General features: G+C 37.9%; 1 protein-coding gene across 1 annotated transcript in view; it reads left to right on the top strand.

Annotated features, from left to right (window-relative positions):
* cttnbp2 (cortactin binding protein 2) overlaps positions 1 to 12,459 on the top strand; it is an 88,681-nt gene extending 76,222 nt beyond the window's left edge. Inside the window, 12 exon segments of the mRNA XM_054620239.1 lie at positions 567 to 646; positions 2,264 to 2,350; positions 4,361 to 4,460; positions 5,523 to 5,699; positions 6,248 to 6,420; positions 6,550 to 6,728; positions 7,526 to 7,776; positions 7,871 to 8,062; positions 9,040 to 9,091; positions 9,194 to 9,293; positions 10,676 to 10,783; positions 11,729 to 12,459. Of these exon segments, the coding sequence (XP_054476214.1) occupies positions 567 to 646; positions 2,264 to 2,350; positions 4,361 to 4,460; positions 5,523 to 5,699; positions 6,248 to 6,420; positions 6,550 to 6,728; positions 7,526 to 7,776; positions 7,871 to 8,062; positions 9,040 to 9,091; positions 9,194 to 9,293; positions 10,676 to 10,783; positions 11,729 to 12,091 (1,862 nt within the window). The 3' untranslated portion in view covers positions 12,092 to 12,459.

Genomic DNA, 12,459 nt, shown 5'->3' with positions numbered 1-12,459 from the left:
GTGGATTGTCTTATTTTTGCATTTGAAACAAGTGAACGCATCATATTGTCACATCTAATTACACAGAAGGTTTGAAATAAGATTTTTGGAAAGCGGTAATTAATTACTCTCCACATCTCAAATGGATGTTTAACCAGTGTTGTGTACGGAGTGTGATTAAAAAAAAAAAATGTTGATAAATGATTCTGTGACGATCTGAAGAAAAAGTGTTTAATGAGAATCTTTGATGAGGGATGAGTAAGGGGTTTTGATTTCCTCAGGAAGCAGATTAGAACCTCTCACTGATGATACAAAGCATTAAGAGCTATTAAGTGACTCACACACTTATCACATTATCTCAAGATGAAAATCACCTGAGGACAAACAGCTGTTCAACGCGGCGGGAATTGAACCTGTGGCGTTTCTTTTTCTTTCTGGACGGTCTAACCACAAGGGCACCTTGAGGTTTGCAGCCGTGTGATGTCACTGAGGGAGAGTCGGAGCTCGCTGTTGTCGGTTCGCTGACACTGAGCGTGTAAACCAGAGCGGATTTGAGGATTTATTGTGTGTGTGTTTTTCTTTGAAAGGTCTGTCTGAGTCGTGTCTGGATGAGCTGGCTCTGGAACACCTCTTCCCGCTGCCGCTGCTGCACAACTACGTCCGCCTGGTACGCAAAAACACACAACAAAGGAGTGCAAAGGGATTAGATGAGTAAGACGTCAAAAAATAGAAGAGGACTGCAGCGAGAGAATGATAAAGAAAGAAAAAGAGAGAGAGAGAGAGATGAAGGGAAAGTGAGCATGAAAGCTCAAACAGCTACAGTGCCCCCTGCTGGCTGCATCCAGGTGAAGATGATGGAGATGAAGGAGAAAATCAAGATAACAAATTTACATTTTTACAAGAGCAATAAACCAGACGGCGATGAAAGAACTATCAATGACACGCTGAGAAGACAAGAAGCATCTCGTGGAGGAGATTTAGTTTTCAATCCCTCCTCTCGTGACTGATTTATATTTCCAGTCTGACAGTAAGCCGAGGCTTTTAATCCACAGCGAGGCTTCACAACCAAATGTGGTTCACGGCTTAGATCATCGCCGTGGCAACTGAGTTATGGAAGTCTGGGCTGCAACAATTCTATTATTAATAACTCCATGTTTTTTTTTTTCTTCAGTTAATCAATAAATCATGAAGTATTTTAATTTAGAGGAATATAATAAGGAGGATGGTTTGTGAAGCTGTCAGCAACATATTTGTTTAAGATACTATTGGTACTAAGAGCTGATTTTCTCCTTTTATAGTCAACATACCCAGAATAGAATTCCTTCTCTCCTTAATACAGAGGCTCAATTATTTATCCGCTCATTGATGATAAAGTTACATTTCATTTCAGGTGTTTAGTTTAAGCTTTCAGAATCAGAATCAGCTTTATTGGCCATGTTGTGCTTGTATGCATACAAGGAATTTGACTCCGGTTTCTTACGCTCACTAGTTCACAGAAACAGACAAATAAACAAAAAATCAAGGAAGTCCCAGAAGAAAAAAGGATAAACATTTAACTATTTTGTACACGGAAATATAAAAATGCAAAAGTATATATATATGAACATAAAACGCATAAAAACCAACGACAATGAAGTGTAGATAAAAGTGCAAATATGCAGAGTGCAAGGCTGCTTGAATAAATGTGTAAAGAATTTTAATTTAAAGTTAGCAGGTTATTGGGAACAACTTTAAGTCAGTTGTAACAAAATGTAAATCTTGGAACAAAATCCTCAATTTGAATAAAGTGATTCAGCGCATTAAATGAGCTAATCTTGTTTATTATTAGATCAATTAACATTAATGAATAGACTTCAAAACGCTCTGAAATTATTGGAAATGTTTTGATCTGGAAAATTCCTAAGCAGCCACCCCTGGAATCCTACTCTACAAATAGTTTATAATAATTTAATATTTAATTTAATAATAATATTAGTGCAGCCTGACTGTGCACTTCTAGCTTAAAAAAATACATATTTTTAAATAATTGATATACAGACTTTTGTATAAATTATCCAGTAAGTGTGTTATTTAAATTTTTTGCAGAAGTGCAAATCTGATTTTAAGACAATCCCACTGGTTTAAGTGACTTTTTCAAACAGTGCAGCGGTGTTAAAGCCACGATTCCTCCAGTTCATCATCATCATCGCATGCATAACTTCATTATTCTCACTATTACCACCTTTGTATTGTCAGTTCATTTATAAACCAACTCATCCAGCTGTTTCTCTCTCCCTCCTCTCAGGTGGAACAGTACGGGAACCTCATCTTTCACGGGCTCGAGGGCAGCTGTCAGGAATACATCGCCAATCTGGTGGCCCGCTGCATCAAGGTACGTCCTCCACCTCACATGAACTCTGATACAAGAAGCTACCGGCCTCCATGACGGAGCGTTACATTCAACGTTTAAAGGGAATTATTCAAACTATAAGCTAAACCTGCTTTTTTCCATTTATTTGACAGAGATGATACATGTAGATATTGCTACATTTAAATAAAATGCCATAAATGCAATGTACATACGACTTCTAGCCGTAGCACAATTATGGCCAAAATGATAATTATGATTATTTTCATCCATATTAAGATCACGATTATTCTTCATGAATTCTTAAATATTTATTGATTTCAGGGAGAGAATATTTACTTACAAATTCTTACTGAACAGCACTGCTTTCACTCCGATCTTATGCAACATTCCTGCTAATATGCAAATCTTTGCATCAAAATACAAATGTTCTTTATTCACAGAGCAATTTCTAGAAGAAAAATAAAATATACCAAAACCTTTCACCCCAAAATAAATCAACAAATAAATTAATTTTGGCTTTGTGCTGCATTCTTGATAATTAACAAATCTTTGCATCAAAAAAAGACTTAAAAAAACTGTTTCTCTTCACTTGAATTCAGTGCATTTTCCTTTTGCCCATCTGCTCTCTAAAACAAGAACTTTACAATCTATTACCTTTTTACTCTGCAGCTGCAACATTCAGTAAAGTCTTTCACGAGCCAAAAGTGAACGCCAAAACATCTGGATCGCCCCGTGTGGCCTGCTGTTAGTTTAGGAAGCGCTTTTAGTTTTAAACACCAATATCACAGCCCAGAAATGTTCATTTAATCGTGGGGAAAATCGTGATTGTGATTATTATTCAATTAATTGTGCAGCCCTGGTCGGGTCTCTCATAATACATACACAATAAAACAATCCTGAAAAAAAATAAAAAATGAATCACAGCTCTTGTTGAATGAAGCCTCTTTTTCACATCACATATACTCAATTTAGAAACTGATTTTTGGAGTGTATGAGAGGTTTTAGCTGATGTTACTAGAATATCTAACATGGGATTCCAGTACCAATGACATACCAGAGTGGTGCGTATATCTAATCAGGTGAAGTTAGGCTTCATTTTGATGTCTGAGTGAAGGAGAGAGCTGACTTAACCCCACTTAAAGAGATTTCTGTTAGAAGTAAATCCACTCCACCTTGAGCTTTTTTAATTTTGGAGGTTTGAGAAACATCGAAAAGTCCCCATTTCTCCTCCCTCTTAAAGCGAAGGTAGATTTGGCTCTGTTGCACAGAATGATGCAATAAAACAGAAATATGATGCAAATAGTAAAAACCAACATGATGAAACATGAAACACGCTGCAGGTCAGCAGCTGGTCCAGTCCTGCTTCAATGCACCTACAGGTCAGAGATATCTCACACAGCAGAACTGAATAATCAATAGTGTTGACATTTAAATTTTTTTATAAATATGGATTTTCTTTTCTGCAGTAGCACTGAAATCTGATATGAGCAGGCAGAGAAAAAAGAATGCTATAAAAAAGAAATGTTCAAGGTTATAAGGAAGTTTAAATTGGATTAGATTTATTTACAATGACCTCTCTGAAACGACTTCGTTTAAACTGATAATTGATGACGGTGTTTCATTAATTAGTATGATAATATTTATATATATATATAATAAATATTCAATAAGAGGACTGCTTCTGTTCATATTTTCTTTTCTCTCGTCTTTATTTCATCCTTTATCCACAGTTTAATACCGTATACCTTGACCTTAATACATATAATTGTATATATATTTATAATATTAATATATTACGACATTTAAAAAGAAAGAAATGAACAATGCATCTTGACTGTGCTCTCTTTGATAGCAGCGGTGTGTCTGGAAAAGCCCTCCCTGCTCATTGAAATTCTCCTCTTGCTGCTGTTTCTCCCGGCGCATAGTAGTAGTAGTAGATTTTCTTTGTTTCCATGACAACGTGCTCCCTTCTTACCTCTCTCTCTCTCTCTCTCTCTCTCTCTCTCTCTCTCTCTCTCTCGTCTCCACCAGTCCAAGCATGAGATGGGCGGGCTCGGATGTGACGTGGTGAGGGTGGAGGTGGACGAGAGCCTGACCAAAGAGCAGCTGCTGGAGACTTTCATCACCTGTGGTAGGGACACACACAACACAACCACACACACACACACACACACACACACACACACACACACACACACACACACGCAAGGATGGTGTGCATACTCATGAACATCAGGTTTCACACAACAGCGTTCTTTACATAGTACAGTGGCTATTTATAGCATCCATACCATTTATCACATGATACTTTGGGAACCTAATAATCAAAAGTGTTTCTTTTACATTTTAAGACATACTATACTGTGACTTTTTTGACATGGGATACTATTACTTTTTTATGGCATACTATACAATTACTTTTTTTAATTTCTTATGACATACTATGATATGACTTTCTAATCACATACAATCCACTGCTACTTTTTTTATGGCACACTATGCTTTGACTCTTTGATAACATAATATACTATGACTTTTGTTATGACGTTTTTTTATGACATAATATACTGTGACTTTTTTATTACTTTTTATGACATACTATATACTATGACTTTTTTTAATGACATACTATATTATGACTTTTTTGGACGTTTTTATTACATACTATACTATGTTTTTTATGACATTTTATGCCACATACTATATACTATGACTTTTTTATGACATACTATATTATGACTTTCTTTGACGTTTTTATGACATACTATACTATGACGTTTTTATGACATACTATATACTATGACGTTTTTATGACATACTATACTATGTTTTTTATGACATACTATACTATGTTTTTTATGACATACTATACTATGTTTTTTATGACATACTATGTCTTTTTTATAACAACTTAAACTTAAACCCAGGTACTCACATTTAAGGGTTAATTGGACATAGGTGGTCAATAGAGTAAGTAGAAATAGGTGCAGCAACATTAATGAAATCATGTTTATTCGTCGCATACATAATCATACACAGTAAAACACTTTGTGCTGTAATCCGTAAATAAACTAACAAGAGAATAGAATATTTCAGAGAAGTTTTCAGAGAAACACTTAAACAGTATAACCAGGAATGAGTTAGTTGTCGTTGGAAAGTCTCATTGTTCTCTCGTGTCTCTTCCCTGTCTCAGGTTTCCTGGTTCCAGCGATGGGGTCAGGGGTCGGGCTGCCAGGCGGTCACACTGGTCACTGTGTGGTGGTGTTGCTGGAAGGACTGGAGAAGGCTTCATCCCTAACAGGGCTGCTGGGAGACCTCTGCCACAGTCTGGACAACCGGGGCTCTGGTTCACCGCTGGTTCTCAACACCGGTACGACTCACTGCAGAAGGGCTTTGACTTGAACCATATTCAAACAGTTAAAGTCTTCTAGGTTTGATAAATATAGCATTATATTCTCAATATTTATTACTAGAGATTAATATTGTATTAATTTAATGTTTAAATACTAAAAGCAGATTTATTTGTCGAGGAAAAGAGACACAAATTTGCTTAATGCATTTTTAATACAACCAGAAAATCTCATCGTACAATAAAACATGTAGAAAATCTTTATTCTGCTTTAAATACAATTCATGTTCCCATATTCTACAAAAGATAAAGTTCTTTATTATGTCCTGCTAAACCTTTCAGATACGGGTTGTCATGTTTATGCAGGTTCTATCCAGGATTAATATCTGATAATAACATATTAATATTCAAAATAATACCATGCAATCAGCAGAATAACTTGAAAAAGTGCAACAAATATACAAAAATTGTCCTTAGTATTGAGATAAACTGAGTGTTATCTTATGAAACCACCAAAATAATGGAAAATGAATCAACTTTCTGGTCCTTCCTATTGATTCCTCCCTCAGGTCCACACCGCTTTTGCGAAGGCAGCTTCCTGATTGCGACGCTGTCAAAGCCCCGCCTCCAGGGATCAGAGCTCCGCCTGCAGCAGCATTTCCGCTGGGTGACCCTGCGCTGGGATCAGGAGCCGCTGCACGGCCTGCTGGGAAGACACCTCCGTAGAAAACTGCTTCATAAGGTCAGTGAGAGGTTTAGTTCCAGCTGCCAAAGACGGAGATGTTGTGTTCACTGCTGGAGTCAAATATGTAATTCCAAAAGTCTTTTCAGCAAAAATAAAACTTCATCCCTTCCTCTACCACCTCTCCAGATGGGGTCTGGAGTTTGGTCACCTGATGGCGTCATGGAGCGCTGTGTGTTGTGGGTGAGTCTGGTTTGGCAGCAGCTCAACGCCTGTTTGTCCCGTCTGGGTACCCATGAGGCTTTGCTGGGCCCGCAGCTCTTCCTGTCCTGCCCTGTGGTCCCGAACAACACGCAGGCAGTCGTCAGGTGTGTACACGCTGGTGCGTCTGTATGTTCATTGATGTGGCAAAATGACTTTTGACATACTCTACTCTTAACATTTTTATGATTTTTATTTTTTTTTTGTCATACTATTCTATGACATTCTTATTGCTTTTTTTTAACATACAATAATATGGCATTTATATGACTTTTTTATTTTTATTACTATACTATGTCATTTTTATGGCATATTTTATGACTTTTTTGATATACTATAATATGAAATTTCTTATGACATACTATACCATATGTTTTTTATGTTAAACTATACTATAGTATTTTTATTACTTTTCTGACATACAATACGATAACATTTTTATGACATTAATTTGACATACGATACTATGTTATTTCATGACTTTTTTGCATACTATACTATAAAAATGTTATGACTTTTTTGGACATACTATACTATGACATTTTCTGGTATTTTTTTTACATACAATACTATGGTATTTTTTATGACATTTTGGCAAACTATTATATGACATATATTGCATTATTCGACATACTATACTTAGCCATTTCTTTTACTTACTACAGACTTTTTTTATGAACTATATTGTGACAAATGTCAATGGCATACCTTACATTGAATCTTTTTTGATATTCTATAGTATAAAGTTTTAACGATTTTTTTGACATACCGTACTATTTTAGATGGCATTCTATGCGCTATTATTAATGATTTAAAAAACAAAAAGGTTTTATGACATACTATATTTGTTCTAAACACATGCAGCCTGACAGTGAGGCTAATGTGTGTATCTGTGTGTCTACAGGTGGTTGGCTCGGCTCTGGAACGCCGTGGTCGTCCCCCGCGTGGAGGAAGCCATCATCTCGCGGGTAACAGCCAAGCGCTGCTCCTCCTCCTCCTCCTCCAGCACCTCCTCCTCTTCCTCATCGCCGTCGACGCAGCGATCGTCTCCTAGCAACTGCGGCCTTACTGCCGGGCAGCAGGCTGTGGTGAAAGCCGCCCTCAGCATCCTGGTCAACAAGTCTGTCCTCCAAGGCTGCCCTCTGCCTCGACACGGTGTGTGATCACGAAGAGGGTTCATTCATACTGGGGAATAGAAAAGACAGTATGACATAAAACAATACTGATGTGTTTTCTTTATCTCCTGCAGAGATTGACAGGTATCTTCTGGAGTTTCGAGGCGGGACCTTCCCTCTGTCGGCCATCGGCTCCTATAAAGGAAGCGGTAACGGAGGAGGTAGGAAGGGACGGGACAGCGGCAAGTTGAGACGATCCAACACCAGTCCTCGGAAGAAGGGAAGCCCCGCCCTGAGCTGGAGCTCTGGAGGTTCCTTCAGAGAGGGTAAGAAGTTACTCCTGCCTTCCAAGTCACAGGTTTGGATCTTCTGAAGAAACCACGACACTGTGCCCTTCAGATGACCTTAAAGTAAATGACATCGTCTAGCCTCACAGAGACAAAAAAAACACATAGTATAGTATGTGAAATACAATAAAAAAGACTAAAGTATAGTTTGTCAATAACATAAAAAGTCATAGTGTTAAATAAAATGTAAAAAAAACCTCACAGTAAAGTATTTCATAAAAAATGTCATAGTATAGTATGTCATGAATAAAAAAAAGACATAGTATGTTAAATAATTAATAACTGTAGTGTAGGAACCATTAATGAACTTGAACAGTTTCCCCAATAACCAAGTTAACAGTACATGATGTGACATTTAACTTCAATTCATAATGAATAACAACTGGTAAACAACGCACCAGTTAAATAAAAAACATATATATCCATAAACTTTGATTTTTAATAACATAATCAGTATTAAAAAATGATTGATAATTCCTGACTTTACAAATTGACGAGGACCACCTGAACGCACCATTAATAAATCATAAAACAAGGGTGCATTTGGGTTCTTTGAAAGGGGGCAGACTTTGTGAGGTTCAAGGGTCTGGACAGCTACGTAAAGAAATGTGGATTTCTGAGGTTCCAGTTTCAGCAGTATCCACTAGTGGGCGTTGTTTGACAGGTTTATCATGTGATGCATCCTGCTGTCATTCAAACTACGTCCCTCTTAATCAGGTCAACCCACAGACCTCAGTGTTAATGGTTTATTTTACCATTACTAGCAGGCTGTTTCTTATTAAAACTGTTGACAGAAAAGATTCAATGGATAATCCTGAGAACCTGGTAAAGAACAAAAACAATATTTACCTGTTCAGATTCCTGTAGTGTTAAATATGTTTGTGGTTTGAGTGAACTGCCCCTTTATAAAGTCCTGTTTCACTTACATGTTTCTTCATATGTGCTTGTGTTTGCAGGTTCACTGTCCAGCACTGATGTCAGCTTCATCGCCAACGGCAACGCTCAGAGGTTTGTGTTCTGCTGACGATCATAAGCATGTTGTGATGTTACATGTGTGTGTTTTGAAAAACTAGAACATGTCACTAAATTGAATTTCATTGTGTCTTGCAGGGAGCCTGTAGGTCTGTCTGTGTTCTCTGACGACGAGACGGATTTAATCAGAGAGCTGCAGACTTTGTGCTCCAGCAAGTCAGAGCCGGACATCAGCAAGGTAACGTCACCCTGTCACCCTGTCACCCATCTGAACAGATCTTCTCTTTTTCAAAACTTTATAAACCCTCATTATAGTGTGTATTTTTTCTGTATCTGTGCATTCCAATACCCATACTATCTAGTATGTGAAAAGATTGTCCCAATACATAGTATTTCAAATGCAGTATGCCAAAAAACTGGATCCTGTTACATTTTGCAGTATGCAAGCTATCAAGCTTTTCTGCCTATTCTGACCCACAATCCTTTGCACACAGGATAAACGAGCAAAGAAAGTCTAAGTCACTGTTGCGACAAATATTCTGTCCCAATTGAATGCATGCTGCATGCAACAGTCAATACTTTGTATGCAGTATTTCACTTAAAAAAAAAAACAAACAACACACACACACACACACACACACACAAGGATGGTGTGCATACTCATGAACATCAGGTTTCACACAACAGCGTTCTTTACATAGTACAGTGGCTATTTATAGCATCCATACCATTTATCACATGATACTTTGGGAACCTAATAAGAAGTGTTTCTTTTACATTTTAAGACATACTATACTGTGACTTTTTTGACATGGGATACTATTACTTTTTTATGGCATACTATACAATTACTTTTTTTAATTTCTTATGACATACTATGATATGACTTTTATACATCTTTACTGCTATATTTTGAATTTAGCACCTGTACTGAAGGACAAATACACACACATGTACCTCTGACTACCACTGTGTGTCTCTGTCATCCAGCCAGATACTAAATAAACCTCTTTGGAAACAGTTGAGCCGTTCAGAAAGGTTTCTCTCTGGTCTCAATTACGCTGCCATCTCCAACCACGCTGCCTTTAGGTCACATGTTTTGACTCTTTAATTCATCGCTGTCACCCTTCCAAATATAGAGACCATTTGGCATGTTGGTGAGGTTTACCTTTAAGAAGCTCCTGTGCTGTTGGAGATGAGGGCTTAGACGTATTTATCTGGTTGATTTTGGTGTTTTATTCTTGAAATTTTTAGTTTTATTTTAACAAATCAATGCTAGACTTTGTATTTAATTAGTCTGACATTAGAGTTAAGTGTCCGTAGATGACTTCAATGCTGTTTTACAGATATTTCCACACAGTTTTTGGTGAAAAACTAAAATGTAATAGATATATTTGCAATTGTTTAGCAATGCAAAGATCCCTCAAAGAAATGCTTTACCAACAACTTAATCTCTTTGTTTCTAAATTATTGGTATCAGTTTTTAAACAGTAATCCCCTGATCTCAGACCTGCTTGACCCTGATGACACCTGCTCACCGACATCCCACCCTGTCATTTACATATAATGACAGTCCTCACCTGTTCATCACTAACGTTCGCTCTCCTTCATCTTCTTCAGATCTCTCGGGCCAAAGACGACCTGATCCTGTTCTCCAGTTCTCCCAGTGACGGGGCGCCCCCCCACACGGCCGAGCAGGAAACCGCCGTCCAGCAGCAAGCGCAGACGGTGAGAGGACGGGAAATAAAAACATGAATGACTGACAGCTCAGGGTTTTGTATTAGTTTTGTGTGTGATTGTTTTGTACAACTTTTAATCATGTGTGTCGTGTGTTTTGGTTTTACCTCACACATAATTAACCCGTCCAGTATTATTATGAATGTACTGAAATATGTCGTTGTTTTGGTGTTGCAGCAAATTGACGGTATATTGTAGCTTGTTGAAATAAGTAAGTTGAATTTATTAATTATTTGTATTGTTATCCTTCTGCATTCCTGAACAACATTAAACTGTTTCAGAACCTTGAGCATCAGACTCGTGTCTGCACTAGATAATTAATAAAAAATACAGAACTTTTCTGAGAGCCTGCACTCAACACTTTTCATATATAGTATGTCAAAAAAAACAAAAAACCTGAAAGGATAGTATTTCATTAAATTTGTAAATAAAGTCATAGTATAGTATGTCATCATATAAAAAAGACAGAGTAAAGTGTCTATAAAATATAATAAAACCCCCATAGAATGTGTGTATATATATATATATATCATTACGATGTAAAAAAGAAAATCATAGTATAGTATTTCAAGAAAAATGTATAGTATTTCAAAAAAAAAAAGTCAGTAAAAAAGTATGTCATTAAATTTGTAAAAAAAAGTCTTAGTATAGTATTTCATAATATAAAAAAGACACTAAAGTATGTTAAAAAAAATTACAAATCATATAGTACTACATAAAAAAATTATTTAAAAAAACTCATAGTATAGTATGTCATGAATTTAGAAAAAAAGACTTATTATAGTATGTTAAATTAAATGTAAAAAAAACCTCATAGTATAGTATGTCCAAAAAATGTAAAAGAAACCTTGATTAAATAGTATTTCATAAAAAATGTATAAAAAGAGTTATAGTAAATAATAGAGAGTGTTAAACTCACATCTGGTTTCTTTGCAGCTTGTCGTCCATCAGTCCAGCAGCAGCAGCCAGACGTCCGTCCAGAGCAGCGACCGGCGTTCGGGCTCCCGCGCCAAATCGCATCTCCCCGTCCCGAGCAGCAGGGGGCAGCAGACTCGAGCCTCCACCGTCGCATCCTCCACCTCAACCTCCGCCTCCACCAGCAGCCGAACCCAGACGCCCTCCAGCCGCAGCAGAAACTCCACCAACACCAACAGCAGCAGAACGAAGCCGATTCCTCCAGGCAGCAGCAGCAACAACAACTACGACTACCGCAACAGCATCAACGAGAACAACCAATCACACGAGGACATCTGGATCCTCCACAGAGACCTGCATGAAAACAACAACAACAGCAAATAGACTCCTCCTCCTCCTATCTGACCCCGCCTCCACCTCACATGAGTCCACCTCCACCTCCTATCTGACTCCACCCCCACCTCCTATCTGACTCCACCTCCTATCTGACTCCGCCTCCTCCTCCTATCTGACTCCACCTCCTCTGACTCCACCTCCTCCTCCTATCTGACTCCACCTCCTCTGACTCCACCTCCTATCTGACTCCACCTCATCTGACTCCACCTCCTCTGACTCCACCTCCTATCTGACTCCACCTCCTCTGACTCCGCCTCCACCTCCTATCTGACTCCACCTCCTCTGACTCCACCTCCACCTCCTATCTGACTCCGCCTCCTCCTCCTATCTGACTCCACCTCCTCTGACTCCACCTC

This window comes from Anoplopoma fimbria, chromosome 19, assembly GCF_027596085.1.
Source record: "Anoplopoma fimbria isolate UVic2021 breed Golden Eagle Sablefish chromosome 19, Afim_UVic_2022, whole genome shotgun sequence".
In the NCBI taxonomy this organism is placed as follows: domain Eukaryota; kingdom Metazoa; phylum Chordata; class Actinopteri; order Perciformes; family Anoplopomatidae; genus Anoplopoma; species Anoplopoma fimbria.
The sequence above is the reverse complement of the archived record's forward strand: the minus strand, read 5'-3'. Positions and strand labels throughout refer to the sequence as shown.